The sequence below is a fragment of the Cottoperca gobio genome, chromosome 20 (genome assembly GCF_900634415.1).
Source record: "Cottoperca gobio chromosome 20, fCotGob3.1, whole genome shotgun sequence".
Classification (NCBI taxonomy): Eukaryota; Metazoa; Chordata; class Actinopteri; order Perciformes; family Bovichtidae; genus Cottoperca; species Cottoperca gobio.
Genome location: NC_041374.1, coordinates 13,893,490 through 13,910,489, shown reverse-complemented (window position 1 = coordinate 13,910,489; position 17,000 = coordinate 13,893,490). Strand labels below are relative to the sequence as shown.

The 17,000-nt window shown below is 43.1% G+C and overlaps 1 protein-coding gene across 8 annotated transcripts in view; it reads left to right on the top strand.

Moving 5' to 3' along the window:
* adarb2 (adenosine deaminase RNA specific B2 (inactive)) overlaps positions 1-17,000 on the top strand; it is a 210,574-nt gene that overhangs the window by 182,646 nt on the left and 10,928 nt on the right. For 5 of the 8 annotated variants that reach the window (XM_029457347.1, XM_029457346.1, XM_029457352.1 and 2 more), the window contains exons 6-10: positions 715-866; positions 2,634-2,802; positions 7,662-7,843; positions 12,499-12,680; positions 13,902-16,421. In XM_029457347.1, the coding sequence (XP_029313207.1) occupies positions 715-866; positions 2,634-2,802; positions 7,662-7,843; positions 12,499-12,680; positions 13,902-14,078 (862 nt within the window). In that variant the 3' untranslated portion in view covers positions 14,079-16,421. Of the gene's footprint in view, positions 1-714; positions 867-2,633; positions 2,803-7,661; positions 7,844-12,498; positions 12,681-13,009; positions 16,422-17,000 lie in introns of those variants that run through there. The other 3 variants (XM_029457351.1, XM_029457349.1, XM_029457350.1) reach the window with 3 other exon arrangements.

Here is a 17,000-nt window from a genome sequence, read left to right as displayed (position 1 = left end):
TTATCTTTAAAATACAGTAAAATAGACGATAAAGAAAGGTACACTTTAGGGCGTGGCTACCTTGTGATTGACAAGTTGCTACCAGGGCGAGCTGTCAATCAGGATAGCGGTGTAGCAATATGTATCCCTCCTCAGCTTTCAATCCATATATGGTCACTTCTGGCTCCAAAAAACCAAGATGGCGACGGCCAAAATGCTAAACTAAAGTTTTCAAAATGGTAGTCCACAAACCAATGGGTGACATCATGGTGGCTACGTCCATTTCTTTTATACAGTCTATGGTTTAAACATACCATACCAGCTGTGTATTTACAGTACCAGCAGAATCCATGCTGCACTTAACACATTTCTAATTTTCCTGCATGTTTGTTTTATATTTAACCTTTATTTTAACTAAGCCAATTTAGTTGACCTTCATGATGACACCTTCACAACTCAAATGCAAAGCATGTATAGACCACAGATTGAACCCACTTTCCCTGTTTCCCCTGAGACTGTTGGACAGCCTGAGTAATGTCCAGCAGTCTGAGACAGCAGGAGGATGGCCTGTGGTCAGAGAGACAGCCAGTGTCCATCTCTCTGTGTCCCTGCCTCACTTCATCATTGGAAATGAAAAGTTGAAATCTATTTCCTATGCTGTGATAAATGGTGCTACCTTTCTCATCAGTCTCCCTCGTACTTGTTGTTTTTTTTGTTTGCCTTTTTCTCTTAAAGTAAAAGGCCAGAGGACTGGGAGGAGTCGATATTTGTGCGGCACAAGGAGTGCGGCTACAGGTTGAGAGACAACGTCCATTTCCACATGTACATCAGCACCTCGCCGTGTGGGGACGGGAGGCTCAACTCGCCCTATGAAATCACCACTGACCGTAAGACACCGGACCGGGCTTTTCACTTTCTTTTGTTTTACATAGGTTGACATGGCAGACAAGAGATCAAAATAAAGTCAGTTGTAATACTCAGCAAGCACTCCCATATAATGTAATCACTGTCATTTTCTCATTCAGTCTGTCAGGTTTATAGAGAGATCATTTTCTCTGGCAGATATTCTGAAAGCCACTGCTCGGCTTTTTTTTCCCTCTCCAGACACTGTCAAGGAGCTGGCATCCTTTTCATGTCACATCCCGTCTATGGCCTCTTTCAGCCACGCTGTGCTGACTAGATGACATTTTCTTGCTTACCCACTGAAAATAAATTGTATATTCATTTAGACAGTTTGCCCAGCATTTTTCTGCCTATGAGTTTAGAAATGTAATCTGGACTGCGGCTCCCATCAGTAGAATGTATATATTTCCCCGCTCCTTTTATCACAGACTGAACATGCTATTCAACTCTATTAATATGCACTACAGTGCAGTGCACGGGGAGATTTTCATGAAACCAGTGAGGACGGAATGAGACGCTGTCATTGGAGAAGCCTTTGAACTTGACATTTTTGGTCATTAAACCTCTTAAATGTTCTGCAGTGCGCTCTCAGAGATTAGAAAATTACTTAGTACCTTTTTCCTGACTGTTCTTAAACATTTCTGAGCTGGAAGTCGGGGCTTAAGTTTTTAGCTGCTGTCACATCAGCCATGGAGGAAGAGAGAAGGAGAGTTTAAGCTTCAAGAAGTAAGAGATTATTGAAACAAAAACAGTGATTATATATGTAGACTCTGTCACCTTATTAGGGAGATATCCACACTGATTTTACTGAAAGCATGAAAACAATATCTGTAATTTATCCCATGCCTCCGTCTGAATTGTTTCTGTCTTTTGCTCTGATACTATGCAGACTGTTTTTGCATACCATAGATTTTAATTAGCAATATTAGCGCTCGTAGAGGTCATGCTGCCTAACACTAACCCTAACCCACATGAAACCACATGAAAGTGGTTTTAATGGATCAAGGGCCTGTGCGCTCACTAATGTGGTTAAAAAGTGGAGGGTTTGTACTGTTGGTTATTTATACAATACTACGGCACACCATGCCTAATATAAACAATCCTGATTTCATCAAGGATCCGAAGTGATCCTGGGAAATGGTTCCTTCTCTTCCCTCCTTCTCCGTACATCCAGTCTAATGCTTACTTCATTAACAATTAGACAGTCAACGGTCCCAAGAGAATACATTTAATCTCCTAAATGATTCTATTAAACTCATTTAAACTTTTGCTTTTGTAAATGAAATGTTTGTCCTTCACTGCATTCCATCTTATTAAATAATAGTTAAATAATAGTATTGTTTATTGGCTTAACACAATATTGGATAAACAGTTTCTTTTGCTAATTACTTGCAGATAGTTACACGTGAACTCCAATAATTAGTAGTTGAGAACAGCACTAATTATAGAGCGAATGTAACACTTAAGACCTGATGTGTACCACGTCATGGATCGCTTTCTATAGTATAATAAAAGCAATATTGTAAAATGTTTACTTGGTGTCTTTGTGACCTGGTGCATTTTCAGTAAACTAGATCAGAAATCTACTAAATCAATCTTGACTGCTTATTGATGTGATTAGATCTGAAATCTGAAATAACAGCTTCATTAATAACTAATTAAGTTGGGTGTCCAGCAAAGCTGTGTAATAAGAAAGGACATAATGTAGAGTGATGAGGCTCAGGCTGTGGTTGTGTGTGTTGTGTTGGCAGTACACAGCAGCAGACACCTCATGAGAAAACATCGCAGCCACCTGCGGACCAAAATCGAGTCAGGCGAGGGGACGGTGCCGGTGCGATGTCGGGGGCCCGTCCAGACGTGGGACGGCGTCTTGCAGGGCGAGCAGCTCATCACCATGTCCTGCACCGACAAAATCACCAGGTCAGTACTTTCAGATGGTGCATCTGAGTTTAAAACCTTTAAGGTTTTAACGTTTTGGTTCTTCCTGTTCAAAAATCCAAACTATCCTTTTATATTCTGCCTTATTTCACTTGTTGATTGTGTTACCTGTGAAGTGGGTCAATACTAAATTGCACTTTTTTTAAACTACTGCCATACTGAACATCCTGCAAACTGATTTATACCTCAAAGAGCCTGGTCTCTCTTGGCGAGTTTAAACTGGAATTATAATCTTTTTTTTGTCAGATAAAATGCTGTCCTTCCGGTCTTTTGCAGATTACACAGATTATCGGACTATGTAAAAGATGCTACTTTGTTCACTACTTTGATTCAGACTTTATATTTTGTTTGTGGGAAACATTGTTTTTCTAAATTCAAAGAAATCAGTCGGAGGAGTTCAACAACATTTATGCCAAAGCCCTTAAATATCATTCCCAATCATTCATTTATTTCCAATTGAGTGCAGGGATTGTGTTGATTGTATTGTAAAGGTCTCAAGATATCCTAACATAAACTCCTAACAAACTGATCAGCACAACGTTTCACCCAGGAGGTCCCTGGCCTGCGTAAGAAAATATACGTGAGAGGATTGATTGAAAGGTTAACTTTATTTGGAGATGAGCTTCCCTGTGAGAAGGAGTAATCCCTGTCTGAATAAAGCATTTTAAAATGTGCTTCATGAGCCAGTTAGTGATTTGTCTATTTACTTTAGTGCAATTTGTGTGTAAGTGCACGTTTGTGTTGCCGTGCTGCATATGAAATATGTTGTAGTGACTATCGATTTCCCATATGTCACATGAACAGGTAATCCTGTTCTAATGAATCAGTGTAATAATCACATCATTGTTTTAATCTCCACGTCTGTGGGTCTGACTCTCCTCTAGCTACGATATTAGTCGTACAAACCTTTACCTACTGTGGGATATTTATTTATTACATTAGGCTTCATCAGGTAAATGCCAAAATGTCAGTTTCTCTATACTGGAATTTGAGGCTTTGCGAAGCAGTTTATGAGATTATTTAATTATTCATTATTCCAGTGCAGTGTCACCGTAACACTTGTATCTTACACATAGAACAAAATAAATGGAGCCTGTGTATGTTCTTAAATTGTTAATGTATCGTCCGCATGTTGGCAAGCCTGCACAGGACAGACGGCAGCGCTAAATCAGGACAGCTTTGCTCTCCCGCCTCCGTTTTCACACTGCCCTCATGTGTGAGGAGGGAAGGCATCGGTGTGTACACACTGGAGCATCTTTACAGGGAGAGGGAGACATCTACACACGCACACACACACACACACACACACACACACACACACACACACACACACACACACACACACACACATGCATAAGGATATTTGCTTACTGAATTATTTGTGTAACGATATGTTCTAAATTTAAAATGGTGAGGCACGCTACTAGAGGTGATAACTGATAATTATGTTTCTATGATCAAATAAATATGTTATGATTTTAGCTGTTCACACACTGTGTTAAAATAAGCTATTTGTTCCTTGTCCAATGAATTCAGTTTTGAATACAGTATACCAACATATCAAGTACAACATCTCAGTCAAAATATTGGTAGCTTAAAAGCGAGACGGTGTCACTTTTGCTAAACTGTGGCCAGAAGTGTTACAGGATATTGATGACTAAACATTGTAACAGTTGCATGATTAGAGATGAGTTATAAAGTCAGTGAAAACAGTTTCACAGCCATATCTATCTGTGTTTGCTAACACTAGCCACCACAGGCTACTGCTGATACCAGGCCAAGTAAAGGATGTAGCAACATCATCCTTGTGTATTGAGTGTATTCAATTAAGTGACGGCGTGAGGTGTGAATTTAACTTTAACTTTATATGAGTAGTAATGTACACAAAAATACTATTATTGCTACCAAAGCTAACCTGGCTAGAACTTGGTTTTCCGACATGTTGTACTGGAACGTGGTCAACTTGGGTGTGACGTCATTCCCAGTTCCGATTTCCGGCTTCCCAGTACAAATGGAACGCATCAATGCCACATTAACAACATTCACTGTCTTAGTTTAGTGTGTTAGCATGCTAACATCTGCTAATTCACATTAAACACAAACTGTGGCTTGTGGGAATGTCATTACTTTTGAATATATGTTTTTATAAACCAAAGTACTGGACATGTTTGACCTGATGATGGTGCGTTCATGGAACCATCAATGGATGAAATATTTTAATCTGGACCCAAGTGGTGGACTGTCCAACCAACCAATTCTTTACTTCCACCGTTGTTGTTGTTGTATTTTCTAACATATCTGAAATAGATTTTTAATATAGTCTTAGTTCTTCTGGCAGGCCCAACAGGAACTGAACCCATGAATTTAGCTTAGTAAGCACCACACTGTGCCAACTGAGCCATACAGGACTACAGCTGAGCCACTGTTGTGTGTGTGTGAAAGGACATGCACAAACACACACACAGGGAGAGAGAAAGGTGAACCCTTCTCCTGTGGAGCTGCTGTTAATTTGACCAATTTGATTCAGTTGGCCAGGGCTGGAGATGGTGTGATTAAATCTACCCAGGTCACCAACGGGGGTGAAAGCAATTACTTTACAAAAAAATAGAGTGACGGGGAGGGAAAAGGGACACCCTGCTTTTCTTCCCTTACACCATCCCCTCCCCTCCATCCCGCCTGGCTGGACGGCAGACGCACTCTCTTTGCTCCACAGCTTCCTCTTTCCGTTTTTTTATATCACTGTAAATGATGGGTGGCCGTCGTTAAAGTGAGTGGGTCACCAAGGGCCAGTTTATCAAGGTCAGGGTGGAGGGTGGAACTGAGAGGAGCTTAGACTCAACACACTCACTCACACACACACACACACACACACACACACACACACACACACACACACACACACACACACACTGCTGCAGTCTTATAGTGTTCCCCTGGATACTCTTCTTGTCCTCTGTCACTCTCATTTTGCAACCTCCCATTACTTTTTTATTCCCCCACTTCCTTCAGTCCCTGCACTAAATTATAGTTAGTTATAGAGATCTTTGCTCTTATAGTAAACGCTTTTTCATCGCAGGCAAAGTCTCACCCCACCATTGTTCACCTCATGAAAATATTTTTAGTTTTCTTAAGCCAGGTCAAATGAAGCTCCGATGCTAATATTTGATTTGAAGTCGACAGCTGGATTTAATTGAGGGGCCTAAATGGCTTTCATATAACGATGATGTTCTCCATTCCACTGCAGTTTTATGCAGATGAACACATTACTTTAATGGTCGGCGTTTATCGGGGGAAGGAAGAAAGGAAAGATGTAGAGAGACAGAGAGAGAGGAGGTCTCCCCCCTCTCCTCTCTTAAATTCACACACCCGAGCCAGATGGCTGTCTTTTCTTGCATGAGATTAGAAGATGTTTCTGATTCACGGTGTCGCTTTCTGGGTAAATTAATATTTCAGGGTAAACTATTTCTGTTTTTGTGTGTGTGTGTGTGTGTGTGTGTGTGTGTGTGTGTGTGTGTGTGTGTGTGTGTGTGTGTGTGTGTGTGTGTGTGTGTGTGTGTGTGTGTGTGTGTGTGTGTGTGTGTGTGTGTGTGTGTGTGTGTGTGTGTGTGTGTGTGTGTGCGTGCGTGCGTGCGTGCGTGCGTGCGCGCGCGCGTGTGTGTGTGTGCGTGTTGAACAAAGCTACTTCTCTCTCTCTGAGAGGGAAGGACCGATCTTGCTGACAGATTGCAGGTAAAGCGTAGGCAGGCGGTCGCTGCTTCGTGAGCCCGTTTAGTGATTCCCAGAAAGCCGTTGATGTTAATTGACTGCTCGAGAAGCGAAAGAAGCCGTAATGAGTGATTATTAAGTCGGCGACAAAAAAAACAAGCAGCCGCTGTAATTGCATTCATGATAAAGAGACATTGATTAACAAAAAGAACAATGATCTAAAAATTAGTTGCATAATGTCGAGCCTGTGATTGTGCCTCGCATAAGTTCATTAGTCCAGCACTAGAAAGTACACAGCGCAGGCACACAGCAGGCTTTCTCTCTCTCTATGAAGGGCAGGAATGATAATAAACACGGTAATTATAATTTTCCATCCATAAATTAGCATCTGCTGGTTAAATAGAGAGGATTTCAACAGTAGGTGGCACATGACCAGCTGGCTACAGTATCAGGCGTCGGTGCGGCTGGCAGGATTAGGCCCACTGTGATTTTGTGTCACTCGTGGATCTCCCTAAACAAATCCTGAAGTGATCGCCCCTCGCACTGAGCAATCGACAGAAGCTTGCCTGTAGCCCATGCAGTGCATTAACCTCAATGGCACTGATGAATGCACATATGCTAATGTGTTGTTCCATGTAGTGAATGCTGATGGACTGACCTTTGGCAGTGTTGTTGTAGGTGGTGGTGATGATGGTTTGTGTCTCTGAACCAGGGAAAATGGGAGAAAAGGACGTGTGTGTGTGTGTGTGTGTGTCTGTCAGATTATGTGTGTGTGTATCTGTTTGTGTGTGTTGTCAGTCCGGTGGCTGTTATTCATCACGTACCACATCAAGATAATGATCAAATTGTCTCTACCTGTCATTGAAGCTTTCACATCTGTCCCCCTCTCTTTTTTTACCCTTCCTCTCTCTCTACCCATCTCTCCACTTTCTCCTTTTCCTCCCTGATTCTATCTCCTCCCACGTATTCTCCCTTCCCCCCAACTGTTGCCTTCCCTCCTTCTTTCCTTCATCCTCACCCACATTTTCACAAATGCTCTTTATGCCATTCTTCCCCTCCTTTCTCACCTTCCCATCCTCATCTACTTTTCGAACCATTTCTCCCTGACCTCCGCTCTCCTTACTCCCTCCCCTCAGATGGAACATCCTGGGCCTGCAGGGGGCGTTGCTGAGCCACTTCGTGGAGCCGGTGTACCTGCACAGCGTAACCGTCGGCAGCCTGCGGCACATAGGCCATCTGGGAAGAGTTCTGAACCAGCGGCATGAGCGCCTGGGCCCACTGCCCGCCACGCACAGACGCAACCAGCCCCTGCTCAGCGGTACGACACACACAGTCACACATTTACATTTAGGAATACATCGACTTTGGGAAGTTTCACACCAGAAAGTGGCACAATGTATTCACAAGTCCTCTCCATGTTGCTGGTGTTGGACGCTCGCTCTCTGAACTGTCAAGATGGTGAAATGGGGCAAATTTCCTTGACTCCTGTGAGCAAAATCTGATGTCAAATAATTTGCTGTGTTGAACCACAAACAACTATTTTCCTCTTTCATAAAAGGTTAAAGCTTTTTATTTTTTTATTTGCAGCAGAAACGAGCTGTGAACACATCGATATATTATCACTTTTAAAGTTAATATGGCAAACAGTTGCCTATTTAAACATCCAGCAGATAGGAGCAACATTATCATTCATTTGGAGTCGTGTTTGGGTCCACCTGATGAATGTTAGTCCAATATGCACTCTTCTTTCATCGCCATGTGGCCCTCTATCAACTTACTACCAACAAAACCCTATTTAAACTCACTAAACCAGGAAGTCATAGGTTGGCTGATGGACTTATTTGGATCTTTTGGCCTCCAAGTGATCATTGAAAGTTATTTATCCTCTCCAGCTTAATGACAGACTGCACTTGCTATTCTCACCTTGCCTTTAAACAGTGATATAACTGTCATCTTGGTGTATTCAGATGGGGCCATCACATACAGAGATCCTGGGCCATATGTATGCAGTGTCTATTTTCAGACATTCCTTTTAATAAATATGTAATCTCCAGACCAAATAAATCACAACAGATCATCCACCCCCCCCCCCCCACAAGCACGCACACACACATGCTTAACAAACTGAGGTACCCCTGCTCCTCTACAGTTACATTGTGCCAGACAAGCAACAGCTATGAAGCTGTCTGGCACGTCTGCCTCCAGGGCTCCACTGAGACCTGAGGCTTCCGTTTGTTGTGAAGATGAATGCTGGAAGAGGATCTGAATGACACCCAACTTGTAGAAACTGCATCAGCTATTACTTCAGATCTAGGCCAGTCAGAGCGGCTGAGCGACAGACGCGCAGCGATGTAGGGCACATGTTGTTGCTAGGGATCATTGATGAGAACAAAGACGATGACAATCACATATTAGGAACAATGGATAAATCTGATACATTCCCCATATCCACCATACTTTTATCAGATTTCAAGTATACTTCTTGAAGGGCATAGAGCTCTTTGCGTTGCAGGGCTCTGCTCTGGGTAATTGGGTGCCATGAGGATGAATATTTTGTGAGGCGTATCCTCATCAAGATTGATAATTGTACTGAATTGTCCTCTCTGGTGGTGAAAGTCGGGACACATTTATCATTGAATGTCACGGCCTCGGAGAACATTTCTCATGATTTGTTCAATGGCTTTTTGAATGGAGTCATTTGAGTTGTTCGACTTGGAGTTTTTGGTTTTAAATATTACAATCTGCGGTTAATATTTGGAGAATTGTGCTCAGGTACGATTCATTTGTTCATCAATCATACTTACTTATAATATGAAGTTATTCACTCTAACTAGAATAAACCCTGCAGTAAGTACATAGTTGGTTTAATGACTTTAAAGGGTTTTTCCAAGAATGATGCTACAGAATGTCCTCTACCTTTTTCTCAGGGTTGAGGATTCTTTGTGTTGACGAATGCTACAGACATGCCCTTTACCTTGAGACATTCTCTTTATTTAAAACGGGTGGCCTCCTCCTGCTAATGGTCTCCCCTCTGAAACGTGTTTTCTGTGTGTCCACACATCGCACACTGTCAGATCTTTGCACCCGCAGTACCTCGAGTAGCTACAGTCAATTGAAGGGTAGAAGGGTGAAGGAAGGGGAGGAGAGGGGAGGAAGATGGACAGACAGTGGAGATGGCCCTACACCAAATCAATGTAATCACAACCCTTATCAGACAGCCATTCATTCTGAAGGGAGCTCGGACAGAGAGAGAGACAGGCTGAGGGGAAGAGAAGGAGACTGCGAGGCAGGAGGGGAATAAAGAAAAAGAGAGCTTTGCTTGCATTCAGATGTCTGTGTGCGTACCTCCCCCCACCTCCTCGCATCTCCTCCATCCTTTCATTGGCTCTGATGAGCTCCCCGGCTATTGTGTGTCCAGGGTTATTTAAAAGCAACGCCCCTAGAGGACATTTCTGGGGATCGTGGGGCCTGTTCTTATCGCGCTCAGCCAAAGCAGCTACACCTGAACCCCGAGGGCCAAACACATCGATGGACTGACTTGTCCTTCACTCTCGTCCTGCTGTTCACTTCCACCACAGCGTGAACAGCAAACTGTGGCAGAGCTTTGTCATTTTAGGATAAGAGGAATGAGGACAATAGTAGATAAAGAAACATTAACAATGGTTGTTCACCACCGGATTGGCAGTTGATTGAGGACACATGCTTGTTTCACAGCTACACGCTGCTTTGTTCACAATTTCAAATTGTAAGCCCTTATTATGTACCTTGTACGGCGGCAGGATTCTTGCGATATTCTTTGTTATAAATATATGTTGTATGTATAACTGTTTGCTTAAATAAGTTGGGGGTAAAGTGCTATTTGAACATGCAACCAGTCACATCTCTGCATTTCTCATAAATGAAATGCTACCCCTTACACAGACATTGAAGGCGGCCATCTTTTCACATACTTTTTGCTTCACTCCTAATCTTCTGCTTCACCACCCTCATGAGGAACATTTAAAAAAAAAAAAACCTTGTAGGTACTACAGTGTTGCAGGATAGATGCAATGTGTACACATAGACACACAGGCTATGCTGTATTGTGGCTCTACAGAAACCTCAAATATTAGTATGTGTGCTGTACAGTTAGGAATCCCATAACCAAAGGCTGTAATTCTGCTTCTTTCATGTCTGCCAAACACTTCCCAGAAGAGAAATTGATCAAGTCTTCAATGAGGGAAAAATCAAATTGGCTATTACAGAAACAGAGGAGTCAAGTCTTTTGAAGGGGTGAAATGAGCCATGAATGGAGCGAGCGAAAGGAAAAAGGCAGGATGGATAGGAGGGTCTTTTGTTCAGAAAGGTGCATCTCCACAAGAGAGAAGAGATGGGTAATAAGAGAGTTGGGGGATTGTTACTGTGGCAGGCAATTCATTCCAGCTCCAAGGAGCTAGTGAAAAGAAGAGCTGTGATTGGTGAATGGAAGAGTGAAGATGGGAAAATGAGTGTGGCAAAGAGAGAGATGATCTGCAGGCATGTATTGTGGTATTGAACATCAGGTATTGTACTATAACAAGCTGTCTGTCAGACGGTGAGATCAGAGGCAACTGTTGTTCACCCCTCGCCCAGAATCTGTCTGCTCATTTTTTTTGTGAAGGTACTTTTAACATTGCATGATATAATAAAAAACTGTGTTAGAAGTCAAGGTGAAATCCAAGACAGCGATTCTTTCTGGAGACAGTTTTACAGATTTAGAGTGGATATAATGTTCAAGCAGCCCTTAGCTTTCAGATGTTGCTATGCTACGTGTTAAGTATGTCTCTGGCACTATTAGGCCTTCACATATTGCACTTGTCATTTCTTCCGCTGTAGTAGCCTATTGCCAGCAATAAGTAAAAAAGCACATCTGTGACAAAACACACTGCAGCATATTGTACTGTAGTTCAAAGTATGCACTTTACATCAGACAATATTGGCTTTAATAATGTTCAGAGGAAGACACACACGTCAGTTTTTAGCTACCCTGGCAAACGCAAGAGCAATTTCTGTAAGTCGTTTTATTTAATTATTAATATTATTTAGAAATAGTTCCATATTTTTGGAAATATGCTTATTTTCTGACGAAGAGTTAGATGAGAAGATAAATACCAATTCCATGCTAAATGTGGACCTACTTCCTGCTAGATTATTTTAGGTTAGCATAACTAATGGGAACAGGAGGAAACGGCGAGCCTGGCTGTATCCAATGGTACCGTAACACCGTCGGTTAGCTAGCTGTTTCCTCATTTCCAGTCTTTATGCAAGCTAAGCTAACTGGCTGCTAGCTAGCTCCATACTTGGCAAAAGACAACACAGAAACCCTTTTTACAGCTAACGTAACAACCCCATGTGACAGTCGCTCACCTCCACTTTCCCTCTACCTCAGTTTCTCTTTCTCTTTCCTTGACTAATAGCTTTTGTGTTTTGCTAGCGAGGCTAATTATTGCAGAGAGAGAAGTAGGGCAAGACAGAGAGACAGAAAGTCCAGTGTTGGGGAGGGTTTCTCTTTGTGAATGGAGATAATAATTTGTGGCTTACATAGCTGGCAACACTCAAAGACTGTTAACTCATAAAAAAAAAAGGCAGGAACACGTTGCTTATATGCTCAGCAGCCCTCCTGTTCTCCTCTCTCTGAGGGTATATCAAAGCTTCATATAAACAGCCATGCAGTTTTAGGCCCAGGTTGACTTGGCTTTTTGCAGCACGGCAAAACTTTATGTCTGCCATTAGCCTCGGGGAGAGTGAAGGAAGGTTAAACGAAACAACAAAGTGGAGGTTTGACAGGATAGTTACAGAATTCCAGTCAGATACTTGTTTTACTCACAAGTGCATTATATTTTGAAACACTTTTATGAAATGTTTTGTTTTACACATTAAAGATCATTTGGATCACCTATTGGAGAATACCTTGAATGTAATGAAGTCCTTCTCGCTCCCCTGTGTTCCCTGTAGGGCTGAGCAGTGCCGAGTATCAACAGCCGGGGAAGGCCTCATGTGTGAGTGTCAACTGGACACTTGGTGACGCACAGTTGGAGCTGGTCAACACAGCCACCGGACGGAGACGGGACTCAGGGACACCCTCGCGTCTCTGCAAGCACACCCTGTTCACCCGCTGGAACAGACTTTACCGCAAGGTGAGGTTAAAGGTCAGGGCAAAATGGGCATTACCAAAACTTTACCTGGTATGGTAGAAAAAGCACAGGTGTAACATTAATAATAGCTCTGTTCCATTTAAGGATAGCAGCCAGCACTATACAAAGAGCACGGGCACGACCAACATTAGTAATTACTCTGTGCTTTGCTTGTTATCAAATGTCGAAATATCTGTGCTATTCATTTAAATGTTAATTAAAAAACACCTTCCACAGTGTATCTTTTACTTGCTGGAAAAATATAATGATGTACTATTTAATTAATTTAAGCTGAAACAATAGTCACATTTTCATATGAATGTCTGTTTCAGCACTCTGCTCTGCTGGGAAGCAAGAGACATTACTCAGTTGTGTCAAAAACAAAATGCAATCCTTTGCCATCAGGAATCAGTAATACAGAAACATTAACTGTCGAGATGAATGCCAACAGCCACTCAGTTAAAAAGCACAGACACATGTATTAAATTCCGAGTCACAGAGCGCTGTGGCTGCAGGTGAGCGCTCTGCGGAGGATATGTGGAATTTCCTTTCTGCCGTAGATAAATTTGTCGGCCCGGCAACATCTGCTCTCTATGCGGCTTATCAAAAACTGGCAGCACGGATCTTTAACGTCAGCACACAGCCCTGCTGCACTTTCATTTCCATTCTGAAACTCTATGCAACAGACAGTGCCTGCATCGCCAAATGGCAGCCGTTAAAGCATAATGACTATGAAACCATAATTATTTGGAGAAGTACTCGAGGAGGCCCCCACCCTAAGTGCTCCCTGCGCGCCGTATATAAGGGCCACGCAAGAGCAGTCGCACTAATCTCCAAAAGAAACTTTTGCTCTCTCTCCCTCGCTCTCTCTCCACACTTGTCTCTCCGCCGATCTTCATTGTTTCCCCTCGCGACAATAGGAATGCACAAAAAGCACAGAGAATGTTCAATTGCTTGTGAAATTTAAATGGGGAGATTACACAGCTGTTGAAGCCCCCCCACCACCGCCACCTCCCAACCCCACCCAAATGCATTTGTGCCGGCTCATTCGTTTTGTTTTGCTCGCTCTTCTTCTTCTCTCTCCCCTCTTCACAGAACCTTTAGCCTCTCTGCCCCGGCTTTATTCCCTTGTCTTGGTTTTCCTTTCCTGTCTGTGTCTGACTCCCAATTTTCTCTCTCTGTCTTTCCTCTTCTCTTCCTCTCTTGCTCGCTCGGCCTCTTCAGTCGGGGATCCACGTGTCCGGCTCGGTGGAACGTCAGCTCATGTACTGCGAGGCCAAGATGGCGGCGCGTCCTTACCAGACAGTGAAGCAGCAGTGGTTCAGATCTCTGCAGGAAACGGGCCTCGGTACCTGGGTGAAGAAACCGCCCGAGCAGGAACAGTTCCTGCTGTCGGTCTGAGGAAGAGAGAGCGTGTGTGTGTGTGTGTGTGTGTGTGTGTGTGTGCGTGTGCGTGTGTGTTTGTTTAACCTTAATTTTTTTAGGGTAACATGACTCCATGCTCTTTACCAACATCCTGCTTCACACCTTTATAACTGGAGGTTTACCAGTGCAACCTCTAACTCAAGGCCATCACCTGTGTGTGTGTGTCTGTGTGTGTCACATTGTGTATGTGTCGCCCATCCACTGAAAAGAGAACAGACATAAAAGATGGACCCTTTCTTTGACTTGCCACTCTTTAAATGCACAAACACACACGTTAGAGAAAACACACACCTAAATATCCCCCTCTTCACCTGTCAAGGAAGGGTGGGGTAACCTTGAGCAGAATGAAAGGCAGCCGCTATCTTGTCATCAGCTATTTCCGGGCCCCAAGGCTCCCGCTGAGGAACAGAGCCACGGGGAGAGAGACAGAAAGAGACAGAAAAAGAGAGAGAGGTGTCCACGTCCAATTACCGGCCCTGTCAGGGTGACGGGTGATAGAGGGAGAGAGAGGGAGGCGATGGGAAGAGAGAGTAAGAAAAAGAGGACGACACACCATTGCTTCAGCCGGCCTCACCTTCCCGCTCTCATTTCTATATTTGTCCTTCTTCTCTGACTCACCCTTTGACTCCCGACTTCCTCCTCCCTTTGTCTCCATTTCTCCCTCATTGCCCTCTTTCCATTTTATTCCCTCCTCCACCTATTTCACCTCACCTTCCTCTTTGTCACTCTCTCCTCCTCGCTTGCGTCTACCCCACCCCCCGCGCCTTTCAAGCGCAGTGGAGGTTTACACGACACGACGACAGGTTAATACACTCTCTTTTTTTCTCCCATCCTCAGCCCAACTGGGTAGAGAGAAGGAGAAAAATCGAGGTACATAATCGCAGCCATTACAGCTCGTCTAAGTACAGGTGGAGGTGGTGATGGAGGGAGGGGAGGGGTTTTCTGTTTTTCCTTCTCTTTCATACTAATTTTAATTCCTCTCTCTTTTGACCTGGACGACCTCAGTTTTCAGCCCGTTGTGACCCGTTTCCGTACATCGAAGCTTGTTGTCACCAATAAAAGCGACTTTGGATCGTGACTCATTAGCGAGGCCTTGTTGACCTGATCGACTTGTGCTCCTCTCTGTGGTCATGACCGCCTTGAACAGATAAGTCAAGGTGGTGAGAGGTTTTGTAAGCTCACACCCCTTCACTGTCAGCGCTGTGGTCGACCTGAGGAATTTTATTTTGAAATGCCATTTTCAACACACTTAAACACACAACCTTCATGGACGAATTAAAAATCAGCGAAGTGAATATGGACGTCCATGATCAGTACCATGTACATTTGTACCTCACACTATTTTATGTCTCTGCATATTTCATGAGGGTTTTTTTAAGCCGCTAAGTGTTAATATTCATTGTGATCATGACCGTGTTGTTCTGTCATTGCTGTATTCTCCAAGGATTTTAGACAGGCATCCAAAGCAGCCAGCAGCATGGCTCAGTCAGCAGTAAAATCTAAGTAGTGAGAGTGACATCTAGTGGTGCTTTCCTGTTGTCGTTTTCCTGTCCTGCTCCTGCTCAGCCCTCGGTACAGATACAGAACCAAACCCAAGTGCTGACTGTAGAATGAGACCTTCAGTGTTTTGACACACAGGCAGATTACAAGAGAGAATTTGACCCACGTGTGCATAGCATTACATATTAGTGACTAAATAAGCAAAAGAAAAAAACATTCTTTGTTATTATTTATTGAGAGTTTAACGCTCCAAAACTTTAATCTGTTTGATTCCGGCTGTGTGGGTGTGTTGAGATCAGGTGGGTGTCTTTCAAAGATGACTAGTACTAAGTATCTAATATTTCATTTGCATTTGTATGTCCCATGATGGTCTGCATGCCATTTTAAAAGCCTTTTTCATCATGAGAAGATTAACATTCTGGTAAACATCTACATTCACTGAGGGGTGAGGTCATCGTCAGCCTGCACTCCATAACTTCAGACTTGACGTGTTTTGTCGACACAGGTAACAACATTCCTCATTGCTTCACACCATGTTTCCTAACGGCTGTACAAGCCATGAAAACAGATTTATTTTGAGAGATAATAAATATAAGGCATGTCTGAATGGCAATATTGTATCTAAGAGTGTATATATGTATAAAACAATGTATAAAAGATGTTGACAAAGATGTGAAAGAGATCCTACAATGTCTATCATGTAAATTAAAGTATATGAAGAATTGCTGCTACGGTCTGTAAATTGCACTTCAGTAACGAATAAAAAAGTGAATGTTTGTACTGTATATGTGAATAAAACCACAAAATCTTGTAATTTTACCTGGTCTTGATGGTCTTTTTACTAATCACATTGATGTGTAATATTAATCATTCTCATTACAAATACTCACAAATCTAATAATTAGCACTGATATTTCAGGATCACGTGTCTCTAACCGGCCCCCCAGGAGCATCCAGACAAATATTAAAGAGTCCCTCCTCCTGTCTCTCCCAGGGGAAATCCATGGGGAAATGGTTATCTCTATTTGGCACGGTGGCAGGTGTCACACAGACCAGCCACCAAATTAGCCTGGAGGAAGAATGAAGCGAGGAAGAAGAGGGGATCGAGGTCTGCCTCCTCAGCAGCATCCGCCCTTCCCCCTAAGGCCGTGGAGTCGACTGTGTGCTCTACAATAAACATCATAATTGACAATTTGCTCCAGTGGCTGGTCATGGCCAGCCAGCTGTAATCTAATGGCCGAGGACGGAGAACTCCAAAGAATATTCTCTCTCCCAGTGTCCTGCTGTGTCTCAATGAAATGTAAGAGCCATAACACACTACTGTAAGTATGACTATTTCAACACGTAGGCTTAGAACAACAGTACGTAAACGGGATGATACATACTTTTTGGAGCGGT